General features: G+C 39.0%; 1 protein-coding gene across 7 annotated transcripts in view; it reads right to left on the minus strand.

Moving 5' to 3' along the window:
* Positions 1–18,237, minus strand: part of ARMC3 (armadillo repeat containing 3) — a 95,210-nt gene that overhangs the window by 64,708 nt on the left and 12,265 nt on the right. For all 7 annotated transcript variants that reach the window (XM_039233018.1, XM_039233017.1, XM_039233016.1 and 4 more), the window contains exons 2-5: positions 15,257–15,374; positions 7,115–7,240; positions 972–1,040; positions 85–260 (exon numbers count right to left, since the gene is read on the minus strand). In XM_039233018.1, coding sequence (XP_039088949.1) covers positions 85–260; positions 972–1,040; positions 7,115–7,240; positions 15,257–15,326 — 441 coding nt within the window. In that variant the 5' untranslated portion in view covers positions 15,327–15,374. The remainder of the gene's footprint in view (positions 1–84; positions 261–971; positions 1,041–7,114; positions 7,241–15,256; positions 15,375–18,237) is intronic.

The following is an 18,237-nucleotide window of genomic DNA, read 5'->3' on the forward strand; positions in this document are numbered from 1 at the left end:
GTTTTAAAACCTTGCCCGTTTTAATGGGCAAATAAATTCTATAAATAGCTTTGGTCAAAACACACTTTTAGAAATCACCCTTACCTGGACCAAGTTGTAAATGCACTCAATAGAGTTCTTCTTCACGTCAGGGTCTGGGCTGGCCAGCAGTCTGATGAGTGGCTCTAACCCGCCATTCTCAAATATTTGCACTTTGCTGGTGTACTCTGCAGACATGTTTGCCAGGCAAAGACTGGCGAACTCATGAATGACTACTTCTTCTGCACATCAAAGATAAACAACACAAGTATGCGAAAGGCATACTCAACCTTTACCTTATTTTATTTTTCATTTTTTTTCTTTTATACTTTATTGTCAAGTTGGTTTCCATATAACACCCAGAGCTCATCCCAACAAGTGCCCTCCTCCATGCCCATCTCCCCTCTTGCCCTCTCTCCCACCCCCATCGGCCCTCAGTTTGTTCCAAGCATTCAAGAGTCTCTTGTGGTTTGCCTCCCTCCCTCTCCCCAACTATTTTTCCCCTTCTTCTCCTTCATGGTCCTCTGTTAAGTTTCTCCTGGTCCACATAAGAGTGAAAACACGTGGTATCTGTCCTTCTCTGCCTGACTTATTTCACTCAGCATAACACCCTCAAGATCCATCCATGTTGCTACACATGGCCAGATTTCATTCTTTCTCATTGCCATGTAGTATTCCATTGTATAGATAAATCACATCTTCTTGATCCATTCATCAGTTGATGGACATTTAGGCTCTTTCCATGATTTGGCTATTTCAACCATTACTTTAAAACGCGTTTTAAAAAGCAAAGCTTCGCAAATCTGAACTTTGGTTAGAGCACATCTTGGTTTGAGAGAGATTAATGACAATTCGTAATTGATATTACATAAGCTATTCCGATGAGTAGTCTCATCAAATGTGAAAAATAAACCCAGTCCCATTTTTGAAACAGATGTGGGATGCAAAATTACCTTCTGGAGCAAGCTGAGCGATGATGGAATTCATGACATCTAGCTCCCTTAACAGTTTTTTAACATCATCTACAAAAGAAGAAACAGAATATTAATGTTTATCATTATTAACAATAATGGCAATGCTGGGGTGCCTGGGTGGCTCAGTCGAGTACGTGTCCGACTTGGGCTCGGGTCGTGACCTCACGGTTTGTGAGTTCGAGCTCCGTGTGAGGCTTTGTGCTGACAGCTCAGAGCCTGGAGCCTGCTTCAGATTCTGTCTCCCTCTCTCTGCTCCTCCCCCACTCATGCTCTCTCTCTCTCTAAAAAATAAACATTAAAGTAGTAGTAATAATAATAACAATAATGGCGATGTTGTTTAAATAGCCCCTTATGATATAGGCTTTATTATTACCTAAATTTACAAATAAAGAACCTGAGGCTCAAAATCAGCAAGTCAGTGAGACTAGGTAATCCTTAGTCCTTGTCTGTCTGACCTAGACAAATTCTAGCCTCTCTCCTTGATCACTGAACTATATACCTTCCAAAAACACTAGGAAAGATAACCAGAAAAGTGTAAAGTGTACCTAGAACACTAATCAGTAAAGCCGAGTTACTGTGCCCTACATTTGTTTACTATATAGTAGAAATTCTTTTTTGTGTTGTTTGTTGGGAACAGCATTTTTAAATTTTGATTGTAATAACCCTTGTGCAGAATGCAAGTAAGAATTATCCTCAGCCTTTTCGATTAATATATCTCGTGTGCATTCCATTTGATTATCAGAGATGCCAAAAATGATTAAGGATAAGTATATTGTTTTTTTTTAAGTTCATCTTTGTATTAATCATGGGAGCCTAATTAGGGCCGGGCAGGCATGCCCCTACTTCTGCCCTGCCAAACTTAACCCCCATTTTCTAAGGCATAAGAAATAAGGTACTAATTTAGCTTTTGTAACGGTTCTTCTTGGTCAGTTATCTTTGTCTGCAAGCCAAAATGTGCATTACTAGGATTTTGGAAAATTTCACTTTGCGGCAGATGGTTGCTGGATGGATTTTTCCTCGTTAACCGCTGGGTATACTTGACTTTTATTGAACACCTTTTCCTGTGGGATTCAGGGAAGCGGCTGCTCTTTAACCTGTCAAAAGTTCTGCTCGGTCTCTGTTCAAAATGGTTAAAGAGGGCCAGCAAACTTACAGTCAGCTATGCGTACGTGAATACGCTTGAAGTACAAAAGAATAGTAGAGCTTCTGGAAAGTGTAGCATCCCAAAGAGGACATTATTTTACAGTCAACACTGGCCCCTCTTGCTTCTCTGCAGGAGCAACTCTCTGCTTCTCTTGTTTCTCTGCAGGAAAGACCTGCTCCCACAGGCGGGGGCCACCTTGCTGTCCCTATTTTTCTGCCCTAACAACTCAACATTTTTCATCAGAAAATGCTGTGCCATGAAGGTCCTTTCTAGATATGAGTTTAGCCATTAGATACCAAATTGTCCCTAAAAAATCTTTCTATTCTTGAGGTTAAATCGGCAAAAATAATGGATAAGTGGCTATTTTCAACACTTTAAAAACAATATAGATCTCTGTCCCCTTCTTTCTCAATGGAGAACACTCTCATATATGGCAACTGAATAGAAATTCTACCTTGTGGTTGGTCCATATAAATATGTACGAGCTGGGGGTGCCCGGGTGGCACAGTCCATTTAGGCATCTGACTCCTGATCTTGGCTCAGGTCATGATCTCACGGTTTGTGAGTTCAAGCCCCGCATCAGGCTCTGTGCTAATGGCATCGAGCCTGCTTGGGATTCTGTCTCTCCTCTCTGCTCCTTCCCCACTTTTGCCCTCTCTCTCTCTTAAACTAAATAAGTAAATTTTAAAAATTCATTTTAAATATGTTTTAGCTACACATTATGACACATACAACTTTAGGTTTTTCAGAACTGCCAACACCTTCACTTCCTGGAGTACCTTCATACAATCTGGTTTTTTTTTTCAAAACATTTTTTATAATGTTTTTATTTATTTTTGAGAGAGAAAGAGCAGGGGAGGGGCAGAGAGAGAGGGAGACACAGAGTCTGAAGCAGGCTCCAGGCTCCAAGCTGTCAGCACAGAACCTGATGCAGGGCTCAAACTGACAAACTGTGAGATCATGACCTGATCCGAAGTCAGCGGTTTAACCAACTGAGCCACCCAGGTGCCCCCATGCAATCTGTTGTAATTCCATTCTTATTTACACTTTTTGGTTGCATAATATTAACCACCCAATTTATTTTTGACCTTACATATTCTTTTACGTGAACATTGTCGTAAGACGGCAAGCTCTTCAGACTGCCATAAGTAATGTAAAATTTGGGCTTCAAGGATCACGATGAACTCTCTCTTTAGTGGACTTGATTAAATGAGTCTCTGTTAAGTGGCCTCGTCAGACTCATCAAACAAAAGTGGGGGTGTGGGGGTTGCGCGAAAGGAGACAGCAGCTCCATTTTGATGAAAAGGTTTAACAAAGTCATTTAAATGCTTGGTTTTTTTTTTAATATTTTTATTTATTTCTAGGAGAGAGAGAGAAGAGACAGCGTGAGCAGGGGAGGGTCAGAGAGAGAGAGGGAGTCACAGACTCTGAAATAGGCTCCAGGCTCTGAGCTGGCAGTCAGCACAGAGCCAAACGAGGGGCTCGAACCCACGAACCACGAGATCATGACCTAAGCGAAAGTTGGACGCTTAACCGACTAAGCCACCCAGGCGCCCCTTAAATGCTTGTTTTGAGGAGCGCATGGGTGCCTCAGTCGGTTAAGCTTCCGGCTTCGGCTCAGGTCATGATCTCAGCTTCATGGGTTCAAGTCCCGTGTCAGGCTCTGTGCTGATAGTGAGTTCAGAGCCTGGAGCCTCCTTCAGATTCTGTGTCTCCCTCTCTCCCGACCCTCCCCTGTTCACACTGTCTCTATCTCTCTCTCAAAAATAAATTTAAAATTTAAAAAAAAGTGCTTGTTTTGAATGACCCAGGATTAGCATAGCCTCATAACTCAATCACTTTAGAAAAATGAAAAAGAAGAAAAGTCAAGAATTGGTTCGCTCCCATTGCAATCCTTTCAGCACCAGGCAATCTGTTGGAACATCGTATGGGTTCACCCACTCTGAACAGAGTGAAAGCACTGAGGACATGAAAGCCTTGTGAAGATACAAATCTCTGAAGAAAAAGCAGTTATTTTAAAACAGTCTAAAGATGATTTAGCCATGGGGGCACCAGAGGTGCGTTTGTTTGCACATGAGTCTGGAAACACGCCTTTTCATTTAGAGTAAAAGACTAGTGCAGTTACCTTGGACGTGTCTGCAACGTGAAGCAGTAGCTATTAATGTATTGGCCGCGCTGAGAAGACAGGAAGGAGCTCCGCAAGCCGTTGGGGACACCAAGCGTTTTATCCATGTCATCAGATAGTTCAGATACAAAATGAGTTAATTCCAATAATGGCTTGATTTTTTTTTTTACCCAATTCATGGAATGAAAAGAAAGCTCTTGGGAGTTCCTTCGTCATACCTAAGGGCCAAGTGCTCGCTAGAAACAGCCAGAACAGCAAAACTTTCCATTGTTAGGTTTCATGGTGGCAGACGGCACCCCCGCACTGGCCGCCCCCCAGCCAGCCGGCTCGCGGAGGGGGGCTCAGCAGGTCTGAGAGCTGCCATGCTTCGCACTTAAATGCAACCGCAATTCCCAATATTTTAGGGTCACAGACTCTTTTTTTGGAAATGCATGAAATTCAATACACAAACCCTGCTCAGGAAAATGTTGCAAACAATTTGGAGGGCTTCGCAGAGTATAAGCTCCTCATGTATTGGAAGATGGAAATGCTAAATAAAATGGATAATAGAAATGAAGAACAAAAGTCCTAGGAACCTAGATAATAAGTCAGAAAGCAGAAGTCTAAGCAGAAAATTATAACTTTCCTTTCCAAAGGACACGCTTTCTCCCCAAAAATCCCGTAGAAGGAGAAGCCGAGTTAGCATGTGCACTGATGTTAAGATGAGAGAATATGGGATGAACAGAAGTCCACTACAGCCATGAGCCAGAGGGTAAAGTTCTAATTCTAGCACTGATCTGATTTCTTCTATTAACCACCCGCATGACGGCACAAGGAACCTAATCCTTTCCAAGCTCTTTTCTATTTTTAAAGCGAGGAGTTGCATAAGAGGTATTACAAAGCACCAGCGGCTCTCAAATTCTGTCGTGTGTAAACAGAATAAAACATCAGAAACATTTGAGTGTTCCCTGTTTTGGTTATAAATACTATTCAACGCGGCTCGTTCAACATGGCGGAATTAGTATACAGAGAGCCCCTGAGATAAATTCGCGAAGGCCCCACAATACAAACGACTACTGCCTTGGTTTACTTCTCTCTGTACCTCAGTGGCCTCGTATGTAAAGGGAACGACAGTAGTACCAAGCACATTAAATGACTGAACACGCAAACAGCATTGAGGAAAGAGAACAGCTCCCAGCACGTTGTTAAATGCTGTGTGAGTGTTGACTGATGTTATCAAAATTTGGGGTGGTGGAGCATCGACTCCCCACAACGGTCAGAAATACTCCCAGAGGGGCGCCTGGGTGGCTTAGTCGGTTGAGGGTCCGACTTTCGCTTAGGTCATGATCTCGCGGTTCGTGGGTTCGAGCCCCGCGTCGGGCTCTGTGCTGACTGCCAGCTCAGAGCCTGGAGCCTGTTTCAGAGTCTGTGTCTCCCTCTCTCTCTGACCCTCCCCTGCTCACGCCGTCTCTCTCTCTCGCCTAGAAATAAATAAAACATTTAAAAAAAAATTAAGAAATACTCCCAGAGCCCCTGTCCTAGGGAGGAGCCACCGTTGGAGCTCCTGCAGCTGCCGCCAGGTCCCCTTCCACTAACAGCCCAGGTGGAGTCGCGTCGGCTGCCCGACACCCGGGTGCTGTCCATGCAGCCTCGGCGCGTTGTCTGTAAGGGCAGAGGTACCACCTAGAACTCTCCCTCCCCGTCGCTTCCCGTCTTCCTGTCTCTGATGCTATTGCCACAGTCCCTGCTGGACACCACCGTGGAATAAGGAGGCCCCCCCCCATCCCCCTCCCCCGCCCTGCCTCACACAGGGTTCAGGAAAGTGAGGGGGGAGTCAGGAAGTTGATGGAGGAAACTGAGCTTGTGTTTTGGGGGGGGGAAGTATGATCATTTTAGCCGCGGGCTATGAGAGAGACAGACATGTTTATCGCTAGCTGCCTGGGTTTCTGGTTAGAGTTCGTTCAGTCTCCACCAAGGATGTCCTGTTTTATTATAAAGTTACAAGGCCTTCACCGGCTGACTCAGAAACCTACCATTGTAACATGAAAATGACTTTCAAATGAAAACTGCATTCGGCTCATTAGTCGGGGACTGCGTTTATTGACATAGTTTTGGTCAATCTGATACTCTAACAGACATAATAGCATATTTTAACTACTACTATTATTCCACCATATTAAACATATGAAAATATTCAAGCAACTAACAGGTTTGATTTAAGAAATAATTCCATGTCTAAAATTATTTTTGGCAAAATACATTTTGCAGTTTCAAAAAAATAAATGTATCAAACCTCTTCACCCTGGGTTACTTTCACCATGAAATACATATGAAGTGTAGCTTACATATAGGCAGACAAATATAATTATACTAACTCAAGAAAAAAAACGATTTTAATTTTAAGAAACAATGAGTGCCCTTCAACTTGTTAGACTCCAACCTACCACATCACCAACTCTGGTTTGCATGGATATATTTGCACATATTTTTATATTTTAAAAATATCTTGGGGCTCCTCAGTGGCTCCATCGGTTAAACATACGACTTTGGCTCAGCTCATGACCTTGCAGTTCATGAGTGTGAGCCCTGCACCAGAGTCTATGCTTTCAGTGAAAATCCTGCTTCAGATCCTTTGTCTCCTGCTCTCTGCCCCTCCCCCCACTCAAAAATAAATAAACATTAAAATAAATAAATAACAAAAGTATGTTGTTAAAATATGAACTCATAATCTGTTGTATTATATTTATTTAACTTTTTGTTAACATTAAAGTCAGTTCAAATAAAATGAAAAACAAACCCCTTAAAATGAAATTGTTAAAAAAGGATAACACATTACGTGAGGTTATGAAATTATTTCTGAGAGTTGATACTTACTATTAGAAGCCAGGATTCCAAATATCATGGTGGCATTTCTTCTTACAGTTTTGTCTTCATGGGTGAGCAGTTTGGTTAAAGGTTCCACAGCTCCAAGTTCAAGGAGTGTAGCTTTGTTTTCTTCCCCTGATATCACACGTAAAATAAATATATGCATAGATATCATCAATCTCATCAAAACTCTGCCTCGTGCCATTTACATTTTTTTTTACGCTTATTTATTTTTGAGAGACCAAGAGAGACAGAGCACAAGTGAGGGAAGAGCAGAAAGAGAATGAGACACAAAATCCGAAGCAGGCTCCAGGCTCTGAGCTGTCGGCACAGAGCCCGACGCGGGGCTCGAACTCACAAACCGTGAGATCGTGACCCAAGCCGAAGTCGGATGCTCAACCGACTGAGCCACCCAGGCGCCCCTCCCTTGTGCCATTTTAATTTCTTATTTGCTGTTTGCCTTTCACATTCCTCTTCGCTTCCACATATATTTGTCTTGGAATAAACTTTGGAGCGCAGGTTTCCTGGACATCTGCTCTGCTGTTTATCTGAAGAGCTGGCTTCCTCTTGTCATTCAGTTCTTAGCTCACACTGCACCTGCTCAGACGGGTCTCCCCTGCCCACCCTCGCTAATGTTACCACTACATCCAAGCCCTTCTTCCTCTTCCCCCGGTCTATTTTCTTCATACCGTTTAGCCATCTCCTTACCGTGTTTGCCTGTTCCCCTAGAACTTAATTGTCCATGAGGACAGATTCCCTTTCTGTTCTATTTTCTCCTATCCTCAGTGCCTAGCATGGTGCCAGTCATGACTGGCGTAATTAATCACAAGACTTAATTAACATACACGGACCCCACTTCAAGTTAAAGCGGGACGCTGGAGTGAGTTCAGGGGGTCACGGCACCTATTCTGTCATACAAGATGTGTCTGCCGCTGGCACAGAGGTTCACGCACAGAGGAGAGCCGCCAGGGTGACCGGGGACCCCTTAGCTGTGGCAAGAAACCCCAGAAGGCCACGTAATGCCGGGGTCTTGCTTAACTGTAGAAGCAGTTTATCTATGTCTTGACGAGTGGGATATCATTCTACAAAGTCAGGAACACTGTTTAGGTCCTGATTAACTTCAGCTTTTTAATTCCGTGGACTATGGAAATACAGATTTCACTTTCAAAATTAATTTGAGACTGTAATAAAATCACTTTACCTTGTCTTGCCTCAGTTTTCTCATTAAATTAGAGTATTTTGTATTTTAAGTTATAGGTCCATATTCTGATAATACACAAACTTTATCTTCCTATAGCTCATGAAATTGCCCTGTATCTGAATGGTCACATCTGTCGCCTGATAAGAACATGTTGAAATATGCATTGTTGACAATTACAAACTTCTCTTCACATCTTCCCATATTTGCATTTTAAGGACATTCTGAAACGAATCTCTTAGATGAAAACATTTTGTCAAGTGAACCTGTAATAGAAATTCTAAGATACTTATGCTTAAATAAAAATACATTTTTTATGTCATGTTGCCATAAAAATTAAAAGTTTGTCTTTACACTTTGATTCTGAGAATGTTATTATATAACTTGAATTCTTTCTTCATTAAAATACATTTCTTCTCAGTTTACCAACAATGCTATGTATTATAATTTTATGGCCAGAAGAAGAGGATTTTCAAAATTAATAGCTTGTGCAATCTTTGCATCTATTTTTATTCTTTTTAAGTAGCTTTATGAGGAATCATTGACATACAATAGACTGTTCATATTTAAAGAGAACAATTTGATAAATTCTGACACGTGTTGAACACCCATGAAACCAAATACCACCATTAAGAGAAAGAACATATCTAACAGCCTCAAAAGTTTCCTCTTGATACTTTGTGACCTCTTCTTCCTGTTACTATATATTATGTTGCATTTCCCAGAAGTGTCTATAATCATAGAGTATGAATTTGTTATTGTCTGGTTCTGCTCATATAATCATAGAGTATGAATTTGTTATTGGCGTCTGGTTTTGCTCAGTCTTATTGAGATTAATCCATGTTGTAGCCTGTACCATAGTTCATCCTTTTAATTGCTGAATACTATTCCATTATATGGATATGCCATAGTTTGGCTGGATCATATGGTAGATGTACATTTAACTTTTTGCGAAACTGCCAAACTGTTTTCCAAAGCGATTGTACCATTTTACAGCCTCATAAGCCGTGTATGAGGGTTCCAATTTCTCCACATCCTCCTAGCCAATATTTGTCCACCTTTCTGACTAGAGTAATCCTAGTGGGTGTGAAGTAGTATCTCATCATGGTCTTAATCTGTATTTCCATCATGACTAATGATGTTGAGCAAAAGGTACTTTTTTGCCATTCATATATCTCTTTGATCAAGTGTCTATTTAAATCTCTTGCTCATATGTATTTTTAAATTTGGTTTGTTTTATTAGTGTGGTACGTTTGTGACAACTGATGAACCAATATTGATACGTTACTCTTGCTTAGAGTGGTAATCTACCTTACAAGTCACTGTATGTGTTGTACCACTCTAGGTGTCAAAACTCTATGGTTTTGACAAATGCATAGATTATGTTGAGCTTTCTAAGAAATTAGCAAATTGTCTTCCAAAGTGCCTTGTACTACTTTGGATTTCCACCAGCAATGAATGAAAGTGCATTCTTCACCACATCTTCCCCAGCACTTAATACTGCCAGTGTTTAGAATTTTAGCCCTTCTTCTAACAGGTGTGTAGGGATATTTCACTATTGCTTTAATTTACAATTTCCTGATAACATATGACATCTTTTCACACACTTATTTGCTGTTTGTGTGTCTTTTTTGGTTAGGTGTGTGAGTGAGCTCAGGGTGTGACAAAATCCAGTCAACTGTCCTCTTATGGACTATGTTTTAGTGTCATATCTAGGAAATTGTTGGCTAACCCAAGGTCAGAAAGGTTTTCTCCTCTGTGTTCTAGAAGTTTTATAGCTTTAAGTTTTGTATGGAGACCTCATTCTAAAACCACTTGTTAAAAAGACTGACTTTTTTTACTGGATTGCTTTTGTACCGTGGTTGAAAAAAGTGTCCATATATATGTGGGCCCATTTATGGTTTCTTTATCCTGCTTCCTTGATCTATTTGTTTATCTTTATGCCAATGACACTGTCTTACTTGTTGTAGCTTTATAATAGTCTTAAATCAGGGAGTGTATGTTCTCAAGACTCTACTTTTTCAAGATTGTTTTGACTTTCAGGGCACCTGGGTGGCCCAGTCGGTTAAGTGTCCGACTTCGGCTTAGGTCATGATCTCACTGCTCATGAATTTGAGCCCTGCATCAGGCTCTGTATTTTCAGTGTACAGATTTTTCACAACTTTTGTCAGATTCACCCTATGATCTCATACTTTTTGGTGCTATTGTAAATAGTATTAAATTTCATGTTGATTTCCAATTGTTCATTGCTAGCACATACAAATGCAATTGAGTTTTATATACTCATTTTGTATACTGGAACTTTGCTAATTTATTAGTTCTAGTAGCTTCTTTGTAGACTCAATAGACTTTCCTATATAAAAGATGGCATAATCTTCTATAAATCAAAGATAGTTTTGCTTCATTTTTTCCATTCCAGATGCCTTTTGTTTCTTTTTCTTGCCTGGTTGCAAGAAAAAGAACTTCCCATACAGGCAAGAGCAGACATTCTTTTGTTCTTGATCTTGGGGAAAAGCATTTAGCCTTCACTATTAAGTGTTAGTTGGCCATAGATATTTCATAGATACCCTTTACCAGGTGGAGGAAGTCTGTATCTAACTACTCCTACTTTTTATCGAATGTAACACTGCCACCCTGTTGACTGAGGTACTCAGACATTTATATTTAGTTTGATCATTGATAGCATTAGGTTTAAGTCTACCATCTTACTTGTTTTTTGTGTCTCATCCTTTGTTTTCCTTTTCATTTCTGCCTTCTTTGTATGAATTGAATATTATTTTTATGATTCCATTTCATTTCCTTTGTTGGCTTATTTGATATTACTCTGAGTTTTGTTATTTTAGTGTTGTGTTAGGGTCTGTAGCATAAATCTTTATCACAGTCTACTTTTAAGTGGTGATATACCACTTCACATGTAGTACGGAACCTTACAATAGTACACTCCCATTTTCCCCCTTTTTACCTTGGCTCTGTTGTAGTCATATACCTTATTTATACAAATGCTTCAGGCTGCACAGTATGATTATTATTTCTGTTTAAAATAACCAATTTGAGAGCCTCCTGGGTGGCTCGGTCTGTAAGCATCTGACTTCAGCTCAGGTCATGATCTCAAGGTTGATGAGTTTGAGTCCTGTGTCAGGCTCTACTGACAGCTTGGAGCCTGGAACCTGCTTTGGATTCTGTGTTTCCTTCTCTCTCTCTCAAATATAAAATAAACATTTTATTAAATGTTTTACTAAAAATTTTTTAATAACCAATTTGATTTTTAAGTGACTTAAATAAGAAGAAAAAGCTTTCTTTGTTAACATTTCTAGTGTTCCATCTTTATTATTTTTATTACTTTGTGTCTATCCACATTTCCACCTGGTGTCCTCTTTATTCTTCCTGAAGGACCTACTTTCCCATAATTAGCAGTGTGCGCCTGCTTGCAATAAACTACTTCAGCTTTTGAATGTCTGAAAAAGACTTTATTTCACTTATGTTTTTGGAGGATATTTTTGCTGGGAATAGAATTCGAGGTTTAAAGTTTTTCTTTTTCTTTCAGTGCTTTAAAGATGTTCCTTCACTGACTTCTTGCTTCCCTAATTTGGATGAGAAATCTACTGTCATCTTTATTTTTGTTTCCCTGAATGTAATGTGTTCTTTCCTCTCGTTGTTTTTAAGATTTTTCTCTTTATTACTCTTTTTAAGCAATTTTGTTTTGTTGTGTCTTAGTGTAATTTTCTCCATATTCATTGTGCTTGGGCTTTTATGAGCTTCTTGGATCTAGAAGCTTAGAGTTTTCATCAAATTGGGGGAATTGGGAGCTATTATTTATTCTAATACATTTTCTGTCCCTCTCGCACTTTTCCAAAGATTCTATTTACACATATATTGTGTCGGTTTTGATATACTGATGATTTATATTCCCATTACGGGTTGGATTTTCCTGCTTCTTTTCACACCTGGTAATTTTTTTATTGAATGCCAGGCACTATGGATTTTACCTAGTTGGTCAATGGTGATTTTTGTATTCTTCAAATTTGTTTCAGGACACAATGATCTGGAAATAATCTGATCCCTTCGGGTCTTGCTTTTTAAATATTTATTAGGTAATACTAGACCAGAGCTCGATCTAGCACAAATTATTTCTAACTACTAAAGCAAGAGACTTCTGTATATTCCATACAATTGTCCACGAATCTTGTGGTTTTCCAGCCTGGCTGATAGGAATAGGCACTGCTTGTGGCTCTGTGTGAGCACCAGGCACTGTTAGCTCTGATCCTGTTAGGTGCTTTGTCTGACTACAAATAGTTCCCATATGTGTACATTGTGATCAATAGTCAGCTGAACACTTGAGCTGGACCCTTTACCAACCTCCACTTCCTCTTTCTATGCAACTCTTTCCTGTCTGTCACCATCCTGAAAACTCTTGCTTCCTTTGTCTTTCTTAACTTTCAGATCTGTCTTCTCAACTCAGGGTCTACAGGCCTCTCTATAGGTTAACCCTTCCTGTGATGTGGTCTGGATAGTCTTTGAAATCAATAAGCTGGGGTAATCAGAGAGTTTATTTCCTTCATTTCCTGTCTCTCAATAGTCACTGTCGTTCACTGCCTAATACTCAGTGTTTTGCCAACTGTTATTTCACTTATTTTTGTTTTCTTACTTGTTTCAATTAGGAAAGTAAATTTGACCTCTTATTCCTTCATGGCCAGAGGAAAATTCCCATCATTTCTCTTAAAAAACAAAAACAGAATATACTGCTAGTATCTAACACCAGACTTACAATAATTTCTGTATTGATTTCGCACAAAATACACCCCTACCTGTTTCTTCACCTCATGTCATATAAAAAGAAATGGCATTTGATGACTCTATATGGCTGAGTGAGACTCATGCTGCCATAGCTGTGATCCAATGGGTCCCTGAAATCTGGCCCAGAATTCTACACAATTACTCACGAACCATTCTTGCCAGAAGCAATGATTCTGGTTTTTTTGCTGGATTCCCCACAATGACTGAGTATTATAGTAAGGAGAGTATTTCACTATTTGCTGATTGAATGATTTGTTGTTCTCTCATACAAGTGACAAAAGTAATGTGTAAAAATCAACACTTCCTTAAAAATCAAATTCCTCCCTTCTTAGTTTAAAATGTTTTCTTTCTTTCTTTTTTTTTTTAATGACAAAGTTACAGTAAACTCTTCAAGTATCCTCAATACCAGTCAGTTAAGTGTCAGACTCATGATTTTGGCTCAGGTCATGATCTCATGGTTCATGGGATCAAGCTCCCTGTTGGGTTCTGTGCTGACAGCACAGAGCCTGCTTGGGATTCTCTCTCTTCTCCCTCTGCCCCTCCCCCTTGCTCACATACCCTCCCTCCCAAAATAAGTAAATAAACGTAAAAAAAAATTATAAAGTATAATAAAAGTCACATTTTATCACCACTTGGAATGAACTAAAGTATAATTATCATATGTGTTTGTAAATCCTCTATGAATAAACTGTGCAATAGAATCTAACTTGTACAGTGTTTTAAAAAACTTTTGATTTTACAACAGTTTTAGTTTTATGGAAAAATTGCAAGGATAGTACAGTTACCACCTAACCCATACCCATTTTCCCACTATTAACATTTTACATTAGTAGGTACAGTTGTCACAATTAAGGAACTAACATTAATCCATTACTATTAATTAAAGTCTATGTTTATTCAGATCTCCTTACTTTTAGCTTAATATGCCTTCTCAGTTCTAGGATCCTACCCAAGGTCTCCTGTGACATTTAGTCATCATATATCCCTATCTCCTCTTGGCTATGAGAGTTTCTCAGACTTTTCTTGTTTTTGATAGCTGTGACCATTTTCAGGAATACTAGGTAGATATTTATAGAATGTCCCTGAGGCTTCTGGGTGGCTCAGTCAGTTGAGCGTCCCCCTTTCTCTGCTCCTCCCCCACTAGTGCTCTGTCTCTCTCTCTCTCAAAAATAAACATTAAAAAAAAAAAAAAAAGAATGTCCTTGACTTGGAACTTTTCTGATTTGAGGGTTATAAGTTTTGGGGGAAAAATAACAGAAGTGCCATTTTCATTACATGATATCAAGGTCACATATTATCAATATGATTTATCACTGTTGATTCTGATTTTGATCACCTGGCTGAGAGAGTGTTTGTCAAATTTCTCCTTCTTCCTGTTTCCATAGTGTAATGTTTGTTTGTTTGTCTTTAATTTTTTTTTTATGTTTTATTTAGTTTTGAGAGAGAGAGAGAGAGAGACAGCATGAGCAGAAGAGGGACAGAAAGAGAGGGAGACACAGAATCCGAAGACAGCTCCAGGCTCTGAGCTAGCTATCAGCACAGAGCCCGACGTAGGGCTTGAACCCACAAGCTGCGAGGTAATGACCTGAGTCGAAGCCAGATGCTTAACTGACTGGGCCACCCAGGCACCCCCATATTGTAGTGTTTGGAAAGAAGTCACTATGCCAAGCTCATACCTAAAGAGTGAAAAGTTATATTCTGCCTCTTTGAGGGCTGAGTACATAAATTATTTGGAATTCTGCATGGGAGATTTGTCTTTTCCATTTATTTATTTATTCAATTATTTATGTTTATTAATATAGGATCATAAATATTTATTTATACTTTGGGTTATAATCCAATACTACTTTATTTTGCTGCTCAAATCATTCCAGCTTTGACCACTGGGAGCTCTTTCAGCTCCTGTGACTTACAATCTTTTAAACTACAATAAAACCTTCAATGTGACTATTCTATACAGTGACTAAATTACTCTTTGAGATTAAGTTAGGCACTTAAGGAGACACATTACTTTCAGGTAACGCATTAAATGATATTCTGGTTGCCTAAAAGAATTCATCTGACAAGAAAGGAATTAAAGACTAAGGAGAGAGTGCCCATTGTGTAGTAAATATTTTAAGAAACTAATGAAATAGAAAAATAAACTGAAAAAGCCAAACCTTTTAAAGCAAATCTATAAATGGCTTCACAAGCTTTAGCCAAAATTTCTTCTTCTGGAGAATTAAGCATTAACACCACAGTTGCTGCTTTTTTGCTTTCAATCGTTAATGGATCAAACTGAAATGCAGAGAGAAAGATAACAGGTTCACATATGAGCTTTAAAAATCACATAAAAAATGAATGGTGTCTAGAAACTCAAAGAGAACATAATCATACAGAGACGATGTGGTCACCGCCCGCTAAGTGATTGTAAAGTTTTTATTTAAAACAACATCACTGATGGAGATACGGTTGCAGATATTGGTGGCTTTGGAATTCCCGGGGTAATGGCAGAAAGAGCAAAGTATTTTGGAATCTGACAGATCCAGTCTCTCAATTTAGCCATGTGGAATCAAACAAGTTACTTAAGCTGCTAAAATTACAGTTTCCTTTTCTGTATAATGGGCCTAATGATGCTTATCTCCTCAATGGATCAAGGAGAGGATTGGAGATCATATGCGTAAAGCCCTTAACACATTGTCTGGCACATACTAGAAGGTCATTAAATAGCATATATTGGCATAATTCTTAGTCAATACACAAGACTCCTTGAGTACCTGTATATATTAGACACCCTGAGTCTCAAGAATCAGTACCGACTTCTAATCACTACTGTTTCTGAGAAAGCAGAAATTACACATGTGAAATAACTAATAAGTAGTCGAAAACTGCACATAACACAGTGTAAAATTGGATAAAATCTGAAACAGGGCAAATGGTCGAATGATAAAAAGAAAAAGTATAGAACTCTAGGAAGACAGAGATCCCGGTATGAGATCTTGAGAATTCATGGGTAGCCAAAATGCACGATAACAAATTCATGACTCCTATGGGTTTTCTTTGGTCAAGGAGAAAGCAAATTATTACACTATTTTTCTTCCATTTCCAGAGACCAGTGACGGAGGGTGTTCTGCTTATGTCAAAGACAAAAAAATTGAATTTCAAAGCTTTAGCTGGCTCTTCGTGTTGGCCCCTTTCTAAATGGACATCCCATTGTGTCTGGGGATATAACAAAAATTGGTGTTCAGTTTTAGGCAGAGAATGGAGAGACATATAACTCTGAGTAAGGAGGTATAATTGTGTGAGGCTGGAAGGGTAAAGAAGACAGAGAAGGAAGCAGTAAGCTGTGACCTAAAAGGGCACAGCTGGGATAAAAATTCCCTTGCAGGGGAAATGGCTATTGGATTTTGGGACAGCATTATCTAACATCCAAATTAAAGCTGCTGTTTGTGTATGTCTCACTCTATACTAGAAACTGTGACAGTTACGAAAGTCAGCGGTGTTTGTTCTCAAGCCTCTTAGGCCCTTTCCGGGGAGACAAATCTTCTTAAAAGTCTGCCACAAGCACCAAGCTTGTGGTAATTGTGGGTTTCCAGGGACGTGAGCCAGTGAGACAAGATGGCCTCCAGCAGAGCAGAGGGCAATGGAGAAGACACTGGCTCCAACACTGATCAGAAGAGCACAGCGACCTGGAAACCCATAGCAATTTTAAGGGAGGACTTCTGAAAGCATTTGGGGATTGAGGCATGAAAATCATCAGGCACTCACAAACTCAGCAAGTATATTAACTATATATTTAAGAAATTACCATGAGAGACTCTTGAATGTTGAGAACAAACTGAGGACTGATGGGTATGGGGGAGAGGGGAAGGGGGGTGATGGGCATGGAGGAGAGCACTTGTGGGGATGAGCACTGGGTGTTGTATGGAAACCAACTTGACAATGAACTATTAAAAAAAAAAGAAAAAAGAAAATACCTTGTAAACGCTGCAGCCAACATTGGGGAAGACAAAATATAAAAACAATAGTAGTATATCAATAAATACAATGAAATATATAGTTCAACTGAATGATAATGATGTTATGAAACATAATGTAATTCTTTTTTTTAATTTTTTTATTTTATTTTTTTTAAAACATAATGTAATTCTTAAGGATTTCTCAGGCAATGATAACACATGATGAGAAAAAAATGATTTGGAATTAAAATTCCAGATTTTTTTCAATAAAGCTCAGGTAACAGAAACCAGATTATTTTGGTAAAGAGAACTAGGTTGTTGCCTAGTTATTATTTATTTTTTCATTGATATAAAAAACTGGTTTAAATATGTGTGTTCAATAGGCTACAGATAAATAGTAAAAGTTCCAAATTACCAAAAGGAACAGGTTACAAAAGAAAGTTGCTCAATACAGAAAAAGGGAAGAAAAAACAAAAGAAACACAACATGAAAATATAGCAAAGAAAAACCAAAAACTTAAAATGACAGCAATAAAAACAAATCATCAGTGGTCAAAGTAAACATCAGTAGGGCAAATAGATCTCATTAACTAAGATTGTCAGATTGTCAAAATCTGTTTTTTGGTGTAGCGATACATACAGAATACTAATTCAGATCTAAGGTATAGAACATTCTTATCACTTCTGAGTATTTCCTTTACATTCCTTTCCCCTCCAAAAATACCTCCAGAAGGATAACCATTCTATGACTTTCAAAATCATCCATAAGTAAATACTACTACTAATAATAAAATAAAAAATAGTCATCCATGAGTTCTTCCTGCTCTTCAACTTTGTATAAATACAGTCATATAACATGTATTCTTTCGTGTCCACCTTTTTTAGCTCAGCCAATGTCTCTGAGATTCAGTCACATTTTTATATTACTAAGTCATACTTCCTATATCTATATATTATTCCATTTTATGAATATACCAGTTTAGGCTCTTATCTTTCAGCTGGAGACTATCATGAACAGAGCTGCAATGAATATTCTTGCACATGTCTTTTGATGGATCTATGCCCTTATTTCCCTTGGGCATGTACCCAGGAATGGATTTGATGAGGCAGAGGGTAGACACACGTTTACCTTTCATAGACACTGTTGAACACTTTTCTAAAGTACTTTTATCAATTTTCACTCTCACAGTTATAAAGAGTTCC

The sequence above is a fragment of the Hyaena hyaena genome, unplaced genomic scaffold (assembly GCF_003009895.1).
Source record: "Hyaena hyaena isolate Hyena2069 unplaced genomic scaffold, ASM300989v1 scaffold_72, whole genome shotgun sequence".
Taxonomy (NCBI): domain Eukaryota; kingdom Metazoa; phylum Chordata; class Mammalia; order Carnivora; family Hyaenidae; genus Hyaena; species Hyaena hyaena.